The following is a 15,441-nucleotide window of genomic DNA, read 5'->3' as shown; positions in this document are numbered from 1 at the left end:
ACAGAGGCTCTCCATCGCACTGCACTCTGTCCTCTCACACCTGGACAACAACAACAACACCTGCGCCAGAATGCTGTTTATAGACTTCAGTTCAGCATTCAATACAATCCTCCCCTCACAACTCATCAGGAAACTGACAGACCTGGGCATCAGTTCCCTCATGTGCAAATGGTTACTGGACTTCCTGACCAACCGCCCCCAACATGTCCAGCTGGATAACCGCTGCTCATCTACAATCACAATGAACACCGGTGTACCACAAGGCTGTGTGATGAGCCCTTTCCTCTACTCCCTCTTCACCCATGACTGCAGACCTGCTGATGGTTCCAACATCATCATTAAGTTTGCAGATGACACCACGGTGATTGGCCTCATCAGTGACAACGATGGGAGGAGGTGGATCATCTGGCTGAGTGGTGCGACACAAACAACCTGCTGCTCAACACAGAGAAGACCAAGGAGCTCATCGTGGACTACAGGAGGAATGCTGACCCACATCCACCCATCTACATTAAAGGGACGGCTATGGAGCGTGTGAGCAGCTTCAAGTTCCTGGGAGTTCACATCTCATCTGGACGACCAACTGCTCTAAGCTGGTCAAGAAGGCTCACCAGTGCCTCTTCTTCCTGAGGACTCTGAGGAAGAACCACCTGTCCTCAGACATCCTGGTGAACTTCTATCGCTGCACCATCGAGAGCATCCTGGCCAACTGTATAACAGTCTGGGAACTGCTCTGTCTCGGACCGGAAGGCGTTGCAGAGGGTCGTGAAAACTGCCCAGCGCATCACCGGAGCTCCACTTCCTGCCATAAATGACATCTACAGTAGGCGGTGTCTGAAAAGGGCTGGGAAAATCATCAAAGACCCCAGTCACCCATCACATGGACTCTTCACCCTCCTGCCCTCTGGGAGGCGCTACAGGAGCCTCCAGACTAAGACCACCAGGTACCGGAACAGCTTCTTCCCCACAGCTGTCAGACTCCTGAACTCTGCCACCTGACATCTGACCCATGTCAAAATAATGGAATGAACATACACACACCCACAACCACTAGCACTTTTTATAGCCTCTGTAGAAATTAGCCACATATTTCACTTATCTTAACTGCACTACTGTATAATTCTGTGTAAATAATCATTGTGTACAATACGATAATTATAATTCTACAACTGTTTATAACTGTTTATAACATGCATATTTCTGTATAGCTTTATATTTCATATTTCTGTATAGTTTCATATTTATATCCTGTTTATAGCCTGCAGATAGCTTGTATACCCACTACAGCCTGTACATACTTATAGCATATTCATAACATACATTCATACCGTGTACATTGTAACATACCCATAGTAGACCCATTTTTGTACCCTCATACCTATAACAGACCCTCCATCCATCCATCCATTCGCTTCCGCTTAGCCTTTTCAGGGCCGCGGGGGGGGGGGCGCTGGAGCCTATCCCAGCTGTCATAGGGCGAGAGGCGGGGTACACCCTGGACAGGTCGCCAGTCTGTCGCAGGGCCAACACACAGGGACAGACAACCATTCGCACTCACATTCACTCGCACATTCAAACTTAATGGCAATTTGGATTTTCCAATTAACCTATCCCCACAAGCTGCATGTCTTTGGACGGTGGGAGGAAGCCGGAGTACCCGGAGGGAACCCACGCAAACACGGGGAGAACATGCAAACTCCACACAGAAAGACCCCGGCCTGATGATGGAATTGAACTCAGGACCTTCTTGCTGTGCGGCAACAGTGCTAACCACCATGCCACCGTGCTGCCCTATAACAGACCCATTTCTGTAATATATCTATATACCTATATTATTGCTAATATATATTTTGTAATATATCTATATTGGCTAAAGCACTTCTGGATGGATGCAAACTGCATTTCGTTGCCTTGTACTTGTGACGGATGCAATGACAATAAAGTTGAATTCTATGCTACAGTATTCTATTCTATTCTATCTCTGCCTCATACAAGGAGATCCTTGACCACCTGACCAAGGTCATTGTAAGCCTACCAGTTATATATTCAAAACAATTTTCAAACTCTTCATAACACTCAGTTATCACTGCTTTTGGGGATGCTGGCTCTGGTCCTTACTGAGTCCTTGCCCAAACCACAGTCTCGTCCAAGATGGTCTTCATTAACATGGTAATAACTGCTATGATGGAAAGAAGGCTTAAGTCAGCTCACTTTTAAACTATACAAATATATATCTATCTATATATATAAAACACCCAGCACGCCCCTGTGGGCGGTTTATCCTTCAAGCTCGGGTCCTCTACCAGAGGCCTGGGAGCTTGAGGGTCCTGCGCAGTATCTTAGCTGTTCCCAGGACTGCGCTCTTCTGGACAGAGATCTCCGATGTTATTCCCGGGATCTGCTGGAGCCACTCGCCTAGCTTGGGAGTCACCGCACCTAGTGCTCCGATTACCACGGGGACCACCGTTACCTTCACCCTCCACATCCTCTCGAGCTCTTCTCTGAGTCCTTGGTATTTCTCCAGCTTCTCGTGTTCCTTCTTCCTGATATTGCTGTCATTCGGAACCGCTACATCGATCACTACGGCCGTCTTCTTCTGTTTGTCTACCACCACTATGTCCGGTTGGTTAGCCACCACCATTTTGTCCGTCTGTATCTGGAAGTCCCACAGGATCTTAGCTCGGTCATTCTCCACCACCCTTGGGGGCATCTCCCATTTTGACCTCGGGACTTCCAGGTTATACTCGGCACAGATGTTCCTGTACACTATGCCGGCCACTTGGTTATGGCGTTCCATGTATGCCTTGCCTGCTAGCATCTTGAACCCTGCTGTTATGTGCTGGATTGTCTCTGGGGCATCTTTACACAGCCTGCACCTGGGGTCTTGCCTGGTGTGATAGACCCCAGCCTCTATGGATCTTGTACTCAGAGCTTGTTCTTGTGCTGCCATGATTAGTGCCTCTGTGCTGTCTTTCAGTCCAGCTTTGTCCAGCCACTGGTAGGATTTCTGGATATCAGCCACCTCCTCTATCTGCCGGTGGTACATACCGTGCAGGGGCCTGTCCTTCCATGATGGTTCCTCATCTCCCTCCTCTTTCTTGGGTTTCTGCTGCCTGAGGTATTCACTGAGCACTCGGTCAGTTGGGGCCATCTTCCCAATGTATTCTTGGATGTTCGTTGTCTCATCCTGGACTGTGGTGCTGACACTCACCAGTCCCCGGCCCCCTTCCTTCCGCTTAGCGTACAGCCTCCGGGTGCTGGACTTGGGGTGAAACCCTCCATGCATGGTAAGGAGCTTTCTTGTCTTTATGTCAGTGGCTTCTATCTCCTCCTTTGGCCAGCCTATTACCCCAGCAGGGTACCTGATCACGGGCAGGGCGTACGTGTTGATGGCCCGGATCTTGTTCTTACCATTCAGCTGACTCCTCAGGACTTGCCTGACCCTCTGCAGGTACTTGGTGGTTGCAGCCTTTCTAGCGGCCTCTTCATGGTTCCCATTTCCCTGCGGGATCCCCAGGTACTTGTAACTGTCCTCTATGTCTGCAATGTTGCCTTCTGGTAGTTCAATCCCCTCAGTTCTGACTACCTTCCCTCTCTTTGTTACCATCCGACTACACTTCTCCAGTCCGAACGACATTCCAATGTCATTGCTGTATAGCCTGGTAGTGTGGATCAGTGAATCGATGTCTCGTTCACTCTTGGCATACAGCTTGATGTCATCCATGTACAGGAGGTGGCTGACAACTGCTCCGTTCCGTAGTCGGTATCCGTAGCCAGTCTTGTTAATGATCTCACTGAGGGGGTTCAGGCCTATGCAGAACAGCAGTGGGGACAGAGCATCTCCTTGGTAGATCCCGCACTTGATGGTGACTTGTGCTATGGGCTTGGAGTTGGCCTCTAGTGTTGTACGCCACATCCCCATTGAGTTCCTGATGAAGGCTCTTAGGGTCCCATTGATCTTGTACAATTCTAGGCATTCCAGTATCCAGCTGTGGGGCATTGAGTCATAGGCCTTCTTGTAATCAATCCAGGCAGTGCACAGGTTGGTCAGTCTGGTCTTGCAGTCTCGGCTGACTGTTCTGTCTACCAGTAGCTGGTGTTTTGCGCCTCTGGTATTCTTGCCAATTCCTTTCTGTGTCCCGCTCATGTATTGACCCATGTGCCTGTTCATCTTAGCCGATATGATGCCTGACAGGAGCTTCCATGTAGTACTGAGGCAGGTTATTGGTCGGTAGTTGGAGGGGACCGGTCCCTTCTTGGGGTCCTTGGGGATCAGGACCGTCCGACCTTCGGTTAGCCATTCCGGGTGTCTCGTTAACTAGCAGCTATTTGTGCTGCCAGACGCTCGTGGAGTGCAGTCAGCTTCTTTAGCCAGTAGGCGTGAACCATGTCGGGCCCTGGTGCTGTCCAACTCTTCATACTGGAGACCCTTTCTTGGATATCTGCCACTGTGATGGTTACTGGACCCTGTTCAGGGAGGTCGCTGTGGTCTGCCCTCAGATCCACTAGCCACTGAGCATTGCCGTTATGGGTTGCGTCCTTCTCCCATATGCTCTTCCAGTATTGCTCTGTCTCCAGCCTTGGTGGTGCTGTTCTCTTATTATTGTTCCCTTGCCACTGAGAGTACACCTTTGCTGGTTCTGTGGAGAACAGCTGGTTTATTCTCCTGCCTTCTATCTCTCTGGTGTACCTCCTCAAGCGGCTGGCCAAGGCTGTGAGTCTTTGCTTGGCAGTTTCCAAGGCCTCAGGTATGGACAGCTTGCTGTATTTCTTATGCACCTTCTTTGTCGCACCTTTCTGCAACTCCGTTAGTTGGCTAACCTCCCTCCGTGCTACTTTGATCTTGGCCTCTAGCCTCCTTCTCCATGGAGGGTACTGCCCCTTGTGGCTGTTCAACTTGTAGCCAAGCATCTCACTGATCACTGCTGCCGTATTGTAGATCAGCTTGTTAGTGTCGGTAATCGTGGTTGTAGGTATTGCCCGTAGTGCTGCATTAACATCATCTAGCAGACCTTCTGAGGGTACTTCACGTAATCTTGGTAACCGGCTACGGGGTATCCAGGTTTCAAGCTTGGCCATATATATATATATATATATATATATATATATATATATATATATATATATATTGATATATATTGATGTAATAATGTGTAATGGGTATATACATATTCATTGTGAATTCATGACAACTACTGTCTGTCTGTGCCCACTGTGTTGAGAAGCACGGTAGCCCTCTTCAAATCATTAGCTTAATTGCTATAATAGTACACCAGTACATCTTCAGCTGTGATAAAATAGGAAGCTTAGAGCAGTCTCTGACCTATATTCAGCCTGCTCCAGCAGACTGTGACTATTTATTAACAAAATTCCTCTTTCCTTGAAGTTTGTGCCTTGCAGCTACAGCATGACAGTGTTAAATTGAGGGCCACCGTGTTCCATGCAACATACACTTCAAAATGTAATCCACCTCTAGCAAAGGGCCATTATATCTACAGACTCAAAAACCAGCTCATCCACTCATGTTAAAGAGAATCTGCTACTACTTTTGAAAGAAGGGAATGTTTGAAAAGCACTTCAAACCCAATTATACAGGGAGTGCAGAATTATTAGGCAAGTTGTATTTTTGAGGAATAATTTTATTATTGAACAACAACCATGTTTTCAATGAACCCAAAAAACTCATTAATATCAAAGCTGAATGTTTTTGGAAGTAGTTTTTAGTTTGTTTTTAGTTTTAGCTATTTTAGGGGGATATCTGTGTGTGCAGGTGACTATTACTGTGCAGAATTATTAGGCAACTTAACAAAAAACAAATATATACCCATTTCAATTATTTATTTTTACCAGTGAAACCAATATAATCAGAATCAGAATCAGAATACTTTATTGATCCCTGGGGGAAATTATTTTTTGTTAGAGTGCTCCATTATAAACCAACATAAACCAACATTAAGACAAGACAGACAATACGCTAACTAAGAATAGTATAATATATACATATATATACATACATACATAAGTCACTCATAAATAAATAGCTGGAAAAGAAACGTGTAGTTGTAGCAATAACCAGTGTGTTAAGTGGATGCGTTGTACAGGGAGATGGCCACAGGCAGGAAAGATTTCCTGTGTCGTTCAGTGGTGCTTTTCGGTAATCTCAGTCTCTCACTGAACGTGCTCCTGTGACTGACCAGCATGTCATGGAGTGGGTGGGAGGTGTTATCCAACATTGTCTTTATCTTGGACAGCATCCGCCTCTCCGACACCACCTTGAGGGAGTCCAGCTCCATCCCCACAACATTACTGGCCTTATGGATCAGTTTATTAACATCTCCACATTCACAAATATACATTTCTGACATTCAAAAACAAAACAAAAACAATTCAGCGACCAATATAGCCACCTTTCTTTGCAAGGACACTCAAAAGCCTGCCATCCATGGATTCTGTCAGTGTTTTGATCTGTTCACCATCAACATTGCGTGCAGCAGCAACCACAGCCTCCCAGACACTGTTCAGAGAGGTGTACTGTTTTCCCTCCTTGTAAATCTCACATTTGATGATGGACCACAGGTTCTCAATGGGGTTCAGATCAGGTGAACAAGGAGGCCATGTCATTAGTTTTTCTTCTTTTATACCCTTTCTTGCCAGCCACGCTGTGGAGTACTTGGACGCGTGTGATGGAGCATTGTCCTGCATGAAAATCATGTTTTTCTTGAAGGATGCAGACTTCTTCCTGTACCACTGCTTGAAGAAGGTGTCTTCCAGAAACTGGCAGTAGGACTGGGAGTTGAACTTGACTCCATCCTCAACCCGAAAAGGCCCCACAAGCTCATCTTTGATGATACCAACCCAAACCAGTACTCCACCTCCACCTTGCTGGCGTCTGAGTCGGACTGGAGCTCTCTGCCCTTTACCAATCCAGCCACGGGCCCATCCATCTGGCCCATCAAGACTCACTCTCATTTCATCAGTCCATAAAACCTTAGAAAAACCAGTCTTGAGATATTTCTTGGCCCAGTCTTGACGTTTCAGCTTGTGTGTCTTGTTCAGTGGTGGTCGTCTTTCAGCCTTTCTTACCTTGGCCATGTCTCTGAGTATTGCACACCTTGTGCTTTTGGGCACTCCAGTGATGTTGCAGCTCTGAAATATGGCCAAACTGGTGGCAAGTGGCATCTTGGCAGCTGCACGCTTGACTTTTCTCAGTTCATGGGCAGTTATTTTGCGCCTTGGTTTTTCCACACGCTTCTTGCGACCCTGTTGACTATTTTGAATGAAACGCTTGATTGTTCGATGATCACGCTTCAGAAGCTTTGCAATTTTGAGACTGCTGCATCCCTCTGCAAGATATCTCACTATTTTTGACTTTTCTGAGCCTGTCAAGTCCTTCTTTTGACCCATTTTGCCAAAGGAAAGGACGTTGCCTAATAATTATGCACACCTGATATAGGGTGTTGATGTCATTAGACCACACCCCTTCTCATTACAGAGATACATCACCTAATATGCTTAATTGGTAGTAGGCTTTCGAGCCTATACAGCTTGGAGTAAGACAACATGCATGAAGAGGATGATGTGGACAAAATACTCATTTGCCTAATAATTCTGCACTTCCTGTATACCTTAGAATACAAATTGAAATGACTTACATATTGGCGTGGTCCTGGGTCCTTGACCCAGAATTCAGAGTTTTGGACTGTTCATGTTTAGCTAGTATTGTGTGTTAGTATTACTTAGCATTACTACATTAAGACTTAGTTATTACAAGTAGTTGAGTTTTTTTTTTGGAATTCTCTTTATTATTGTAAAGTTTCTGTGTTTAGTTTCTTGTTCTTGCTACCTTTGTTATCTGGTTTTCTTTTAGACTTTACTATTGTTTATACTTTGATCTTTAAAATTTGAGTTTATTTTCCCCAATATCTTTTTTATGTGTTGTTTAGTTACTTCATGTTTTATTTTGGTAATTATTTGTTTCCTGTGTCTCGTATTTCGTCTTACTTCCCTTGTCTTGTCATGATTAGTTTCAGCTGTTATTGTTTTCCAGGTGTTTCCACTAACAATAATTTGTCCTCATTGTGTTGATGTATATCTAGCCCAATTTTCTTTTGTTCTTTATCTGAGTGTCTGTTAACCAATCTTCAGTTTCCTGCCTGTGTATTGTGTGTCTGTTTGAGATTTTGGATTTATTTATGGACTTTGGCATTCCAGCTAATAGAAGGCTGTTTTTTAGTTTATTCGTATGTGTCTGTGACTTCTGTTTGGGTCCCACCTGCCCACCTTTGACGTAAAATTAGTTTATGTCATAATGAATGCCTCAGTTTATTCAATGTATTAAATATAGGAAACAAAATAAAGACCTTTTAATTGGTTCAGTGAGATGCAAGTATGATCTCAGACAATTCACAGCTTTCTAGTTCTTATAACTGTGCACCCATCATGTGTTACACACCCTTGCAGGTAGGAACATGATTCAGGTCTGACCCTGGAGATGCCGAAGAGACGAGACATCGTTGCCATTATATTGATCGTGTTGCCTTGGACACTACTCATCACTGTTTGGCACCAGAGCACCCTCACTCCTCTGCTTACCACTCGAAAGGGTAAAAAAAAATGTGTGTTGAAAAAACTTAAGTTCAGACAGTCAAAAAAGACTGAAATTTACATCTGCAGCAAATTAAACTTTGTGGCATAGTGTAGCTTAGTGTAGTATAGTATGTCAAAGGCAGCAAGACCCAGTATATAGCAGAGAAAGAGATATCAACACTGAATAAGTCAGATACAGATTTAAAGGAACAGCTGGTCTAGAGGCAGGTTACAAAGTAGCTTGCAGTTGTACAACAACTGTGAGCAGGTTATAGAACCTTAAAGCATGCATTTTATATTAGATTTGCTCATTGGAAAATCTTATATACAAGTGTTAACTGATTTGGCCTGAGCTGTGACTGCCTTTGTGGCTTACATTTTGAGTGGAATGCATTTCTCCTAGATTCTATATGTGACATATAAATATGTTTGTTATCAACATGCCGTTATTTTTGCTATTTTGTCATTTCTTACTCGTTTTACTCAAAATACCAAGAAACTGGAGAGCTACTGAAAGTGATTAAAATGTGCAAGGGTCTCTTCTCACCCAATGCATGCTCTGTTCCTAAATGTAATCATGTTTTTTTTAACAAATAGAGTATGGAAAACAAAAGTCTGTTGGAGGAAGGTCTTCTGCCTCCTAATGCAGTCTTTGTCTTTTGGAGAGAAAATACATTTTAAATGTTATTGTGAATGTATTTCACCTATACAGGAATGCATTTGTTAGGAGACCAGGTTGGATATAGTGCATATTTTTTATATTGTCGTCAAAGTTGTACGCAGGAAAGTAAGTTACTTCTAGTGTGTACCTCAGCAAGTGTTGAAAATATTACATCTCTTTATTGATGCAGCTTAGCATCTGATCAAAGAGTATTAACATTGTCTCACATAGTAAAATTAATTATCAAGAAATAAATCTTACTGTACAGAAATATACTGTAGCATGAATGCCAATCCATATTTGTGAGCACACAGAAGCTCATTGTAATGTGTTTTCTTACTGACTAGATGACAGGACTGATGGTCACTCCAACTCCAGAAACACCTTTGCTTTTAAGGAGTCATGCTCGCTTCAGAACCGGGACATTGTGGAGGTGGTACGCACGGAATATATATACAGCCGCCCTCCACCCTGGTCGGATATATTGCCCACTATCCACATCATCACTCCCACTTACAGCCGCCCGGTGCAGAAAGCAGAGCTGACACGGCTGGCCAACACTTTGCTTCATGTGGTCAACTTGCATTGGATCCTGGTAGAAGACTCCCAGAGGCGGACCAGTCTGGTTAGTCATCTTCTCCACAACACAGGGCTCAACTACACCCACCTCAATGTGGAGACACCTAGGAACTATAAGGTACGCGGGGACACCAGGGACCCCCGAATACCACGTGGTACCATACAGAGGAACCTAGCTCTCCGGTGGTTACGGGAGACCTTCAGCGTAAATAACAGCCAGCCTGGGGTTGTCTACTTTGCAGATGATGACAACACATATAGCTTGGAGCTGTTTGAGGAGGTGAGGAAATTTAATTTGGCTTTCTTAATCTACGACTTCATGAAACACTTTTCCAGTGAGTTTATGGTTTTAGTTGCTAGTTACAAGTCTTATTTATATATATATATATATATTGCTCATTGCAGTGTCCTCAGCTCTAACTTTTTAAGTCCCTTTTCTAAACACCAAGTTTGTGATGCAGATTTCACAAACTGACATCACACTACGTCCATTTTTTACCATCTGTGATCTTTAGCTAAATGTAATCTTTTGTATGGGTTTTTAAATGACTTGCATAAGTGGTTTATTTCTGTGTCTGTTTTCAACTAACAGATGCGTTCCACTAAAAAGGTGTCGGTGTGGCCCGTGGCTTTTGTGGGTGGCCTGCGTTATGAGTCACCCAAAGTAAACACCTTGGGGAAGGTGTTTGGCTGGAAAACTGTATTTGACCCGCACCGGCCCTTTGCTATTGACATGGCTGGGTTTGCGGTGAACCTGCAGCTCATTCTGTCCAAACCTCAGGCTTATTTCAAGCTGCGTGGGGTAAAGGGAGGATATCAGGAGAGCAGCTTATTAAAAGAGCTGGTCACTCTCAGTGACTTGGAGCCTAAAGCTGCTAACTGTACTAAGGTAAGAAGAGGAGGCTTTCTATATGTTTAAAATGTCATGCAATGCCAGTGAAATGACAATGAAACAAGCTGCATCTGGAAATGCTGGTAGAATAAGAAGACGAGTCTTAGGATCTTGTGTTGTCAGAAGAATTTGTTCTTAAAGTCATTAAACTGTCAGCTTAGCGCCAACCCTTTAAGCTCAGAGGCTCATTTTAAATATGTTATGTTCTGCGTCTGGATATTGTGTAGCAGATATGAGGCAGCCTATTACCAGCAAACAGCATTTCTAGCCAAAATGTCTGTATTAGTATCTCATCATATTGAGTATTTTTTTGCTCGTCCATGCCTTTCTCCTTACCTCTAGGTATTAGTATGGCACACAAGGACAGAGAAGCCTGTGCTGGTAAATGAGGGCAAGAAAGGATTTACAGACTCTAACGTAGAGATATGACATCCTTCACGTGACACAGGTAATAACGGAGATTTAGAAATGCAAATTACTGCATTTCAACACAGTGATTACTTTGGGTGTGCGGGAATGGAAAAGCAACTTCAAACCCAAAGAATATGGGCACCCAGAATACACACCTAATTTGAAATGAATGTCTGACCTTTGTATGTAATACATTTTCAAAGCAATTCATTTTGTCTTAGTGGACCATCAGTGCATAGACCTGAAGAAATAGTTCACCGGGGTTTTTAGTCATAGTTGCCACTATAAGACTTTAATGATAACTGAACAGATGGCTAATACGGCTATCAGACTGGCCGCTCCCTGATTTCCAAAGGGGCTGCCGCATTGGATGTCTGCCCAAGTATCTCGGCGTGGGTCTGGCACAAGAAGCTTGTGACCCCCTGAGGTTGGGTTTGTGACTATGCGGCAATTGCTCATTGTTAACCAGCTAACATTTACATGCCATTTCAGCCAGATTAACATTTATGATAACGTATCTGTATCTCATTGTTCTTCTAACAGAAGCTGTACTGACCCCCAGAATTCTTCAAACTGTTGTTCAATGTTGTTAACGTCACCAAGTTTAGTTGCTAGAGAGGAGAGGAGCTGCGTGTCTGCCTGTCTGCAGCGTGCTGTGTGAAGTTATGTCAAATAGAAACGGCAAAGATTGCACTGTTGTTATTGATACTATTGCAAATGAGCATCTACATTTTTAGTATCTATTGGTATCTGAGAATTTTTTTTTATGACAGCCATAATAGAAACCCTGTTTCTAGGTCAAGTATCTACTTTGTTGGATGAGGCTTTTCTCTTAGCTCTGCTGTATTTTAATAAATTCAAGCCTCCAAATAATATTCTGCCCCTCCAGATTGTTATCAGTGCCAAAACAGAAATGTCACAGGAAGTCAAATTTTGCCTTAAATTTTCAATAAATTTGGTTTTCTAGAATTTTTGCAGCTATTGAGACAAATGTGTGATACATATCCATAGTTAAACAGAAGTAGTGACCTGGATGAGCTCCCTTCTCTTATATTTTCCCACGCGTGGAATCACAGATATTACAGGTTGTTTCAAATGTTTTTTAGAAGCTTTTTTAGAAGTTTTTTTATTGAAATGAAAAACATTAAAAAAAAAAATATTTAAACAATATAAATAAAAACACAATTTAAATATTTACTAATATTTTTCAAAACCTCTCAGTTTAAATATTTGATATGTTTTCTGAGTTCTATTGTGAATAAAATATAGGTTTATGACATGCAAATCAATAGATTCTGCTTTTATTCACATATTAACCTGTAATATAGTATAGTTTGTTCTTTGTTCATATTTTGCTTATAGAACTCTTTTGAGTTGTAAAAACTATTCCCACAGAAATATTTTGAAAGGCTGTTTCTCCACATTTCTCTTAAAGCTTTCACACTACTGTTGATCACTGAAGTTGCCTTGATTATTGTCATATTGACCTTGGTTCTAATGTGGGTTTATAACTTTTGGGACATTGGGCACCATAATTATTTTGACAATATACCCTCCAACATGGTGTCATAGTTCATTCCATGGGGCTTTGCATGTCTTACACTATTTTTCTCAAACAAGTCAGACAACATATATTGAACACAGGCAGCTGACTGTTTTCTGCTGTCTACAGCATGTAAAAAATGTTCTACTGACACATTCAGTGTGACTGAAGTGAAAGAGCCAGTGTGTCCATACAGAAGAAAAGTATGATGTGAATATGTGAGTGGAGTGTCAGAAACGAAACGAGGGACAGTGTCAGCATAATGTAACAAAACCACTTTTCATTTACCAAACCCAGGTTACTGAGCTGAGAGGAAACGTATGGTCTAGACTTTTGTATGAGTGTTGTTCAGTTTGTATTTCTGACTGGGTAGACTTTCAGTAAACAAACGTCAGATGAAAATTGTTGTCACAACAAAGTCCCTGAAGCCATTTCTGAGCTCTCTAAGGCTACGTCCACACGTACCCGGGTATTTTTGAAAACGCCGATTTTTCTATGCGTTTGCGCCTTTCATGCAAACGTAAACGGCGTTTTCAGTCACTGAAAACTGAGATTTTTTAAAAACTCCGGCCAGGGTGGATATTTTTGAAAACTCCGTTTTTGCATTTACGTGTGGACGAGAAAAACGCAGAAAACGCAGCGTCAAAGGTGTGCGCCTTTTTTGACGTCACACAGTGCGCCACGTTATTGTTTCGGTGAAATGAATTTCTACAATACTGTTACTGTTAATTCTACTCTCTGCAGTGTTTAAATGCTTACATATACACACAGTTACTGTCCCTCCACACATACGACTCGGTTCTGCTTCTATGCCCCAGCTTTGTTTACTATTTCCCACCGAGGCTTCTAGACTTCTGATTGGCCAACATTTCTACAGGTTAGGAATCTAGCGCCACCTGCTGCTTTGGCATGTTCATAGCACCGTTTTCCTTCATTTCTGCGTTTACGTGTGGACGGGATTATTTTTTAAAACGAAAACGGAAAATCTCCGTTTTCAAAAATACCCGTGTACGTGTGGACGTAGCCTAAAATGGATAACCATTGACTTTAGCATAATATGAAATAATGTGTATTTACTGTTGGAAATGTGGATCTAATCTGAAAGTTATCCATATTTTTATTTTTATAGTTTTCCTTTTGAGTTTAGATGCATGGCCGATTCTCTGATGTATATCTGTTTCTACCTGTGCTGATGCTAGCATGGCTAAAGCTAGCCAAGCAGAAGTAAAATGTGAAGCAAGACAGAAGGATATACTCACACACACCAACGAGCACAGCAGATGTAACAAAAATATGTTGACATCAAATAGTATGTTGTTTGAAATCTATATGAAAAAATTACATATCTAGTTTTTCAAACATTATTTTCTTTTTCTTTTTCACAATGTTATCCAATTGTTCTAATTAGTGTGTGATTAGCCTTAGTGCCCTAGAAATCATTTTTATATACAACTAAAAAGGACTCGCAAATATGTTTGAGGATAATACCTCAACTTTATGATGAATTGCTAAGTCCTAAATTTGATGCCAGTGGTTGGTTTTAAAAAAGCCCCAACAATCTAAAGATCCATATGAGCAACACTTGGCAATAGTAGGGAGGAAAAACTCCCTTTTAATGGGAAGAAACCTCCAGCAGAACCAGGCTCAGGGAGGGGCGCCATCAGTGATTTGTTCACTGACAATTTTTTTCCTGCACCCAATTTTTTAACCACTATAAACTAGAGATGGACCGATCCGATATTACGTATCGGTATCGGTCCGATACTGACCTAAATTACTGGATCGGATATCGGAGAAAAATAAAAAATGTAATCCGATCCATTAAATATCACGAAAGCACCTCACAAAACTTGCCACACGCCGTAACTCACCTCAGAACGTTAGCACGTCGGAGCAGTATGCATCACGTGATAGAGCGGCTGTGGCATGCGGGACCTGTCGGTGGTCTGGATAGCATTTGGAGCTTCGCTAGCAACCCGGCATTTCATCTCCGACAAAGTTATCCCGAGAGAAGTAAAGCAAGTGTGTAAGTCCATCTCTGAATGTTTGTAAAGCATTCCTGCGTTAAGCTTAACAAACGATATATGGAGCGACTGCCTCTTCTTGCTGCTACTTCAATCATGAAACTGCTTAACGATCAGCTGATCGGCTTTTCTGTCGCGAGTCCGTCTTTGTTTTTGGCCCACTTTGCACCAGAAAGAGGAAACCAGCAGATAAACAACAGCAGCACGTTTAAGCTTGATAAGCTGTTGTTAGAATTTATTTATTATTACTTTCTACTCGAGGATCTTTTTCTACGTAGCTGACGCTGGTAACTGTGCAGGGGCGGATCTAGCAAAGTTTAGCCAGGGGGCCGATAGGGCATGAACAGGGAAAAGGGGGCACAAACATACATACTTTTCTTTCTTATTCTCATTTAAAATGTCGAGCTTTTAATAAATAATTATCTGACACCCAAAGTTTTAATTTGATGCAAAATGAATAGAAGTCAATTACTGTATATAGTAACTATTAAGTCTAATATATATATATATATATATATATATATATATATACCCTAGTAAGCTATAGTACTTTTTCCTTTGGGAAGGTACCATCTGTGCAGTCTGCAATTTTGTTGAAGAAAGATGTTGAATCTATTTAATATTTCTTGAAAAATAATTGATTTCTGTGCATTTTTTTTCCACACTGCATCAAATTAAGGTTGATTACGTCGATTAAGCATCATGAGGTGGAGCGTGAGGGGTGGTTCCCTATTTTTTATTTATT

At 42.4% G+C, this 15,441-nt stretch overlaps 1 protein-coding gene across 4 annotated transcripts in view; it reads left to right on the top strand.

The window, feature by feature from the left end:
* b3gat1b (beta-1,3-glucuronyltransferase 1 (glucuronosyltransferase P) b) overlaps positions 1–15,441 on the top strand; it is a 57,992-nt gene that overhangs the window by 40,275 nt on the left and 2,276 nt on the right. For 3 of the 4 annotated variants that reach the window (XM_085469470.1, XM_085469469.1, XM_085469471.1), the window contains exons 3-6: positions 8,461–8,615; positions 9,595–10,106; positions 10,419–10,715; positions 11,061–11,166. In XM_085469470.1, the coding sequence (XP_085325596.1) occupies positions 8,492–8,615; positions 9,595–10,106; positions 10,419–10,715; positions 11,061–11,147 (1,020 nt within the window). In that variant the 5' untranslated portion in view covers positions 8,461–8,491 and the 3' untranslated portion in view covers positions 11,148–11,166. The remainder of the gene's footprint in view (positions 1–8,460; positions 8,616–9,594; positions 10,107–10,418; positions 10,716–11,060; positions 11,167–15,441) is intronic. The other variant, XM_085469472.1, reaches the window with a different exon arrangement.

The sequence above is a fragment of the Copadichromis virginalis genome, linkage group LG10, assembly GCF_057382275.1.
Source record: "Copadichromis virginalis isolate Kocher_CV1m ecotype Utaka linkage group LG10, C_Virginalis_male_GT1.1, whole genome shotgun sequence".
Classification (NCBI taxonomy): Eukaryota; Metazoa; Chordata; class Actinopteri; order Cichliformes; family Cichlidae; genus Copadichromis; species Copadichromis virginalis.
The sequence above is the reverse complement of the archived record's forward strand: the minus strand, read 5'-3'. Positions and strand labels throughout refer to the sequence as shown.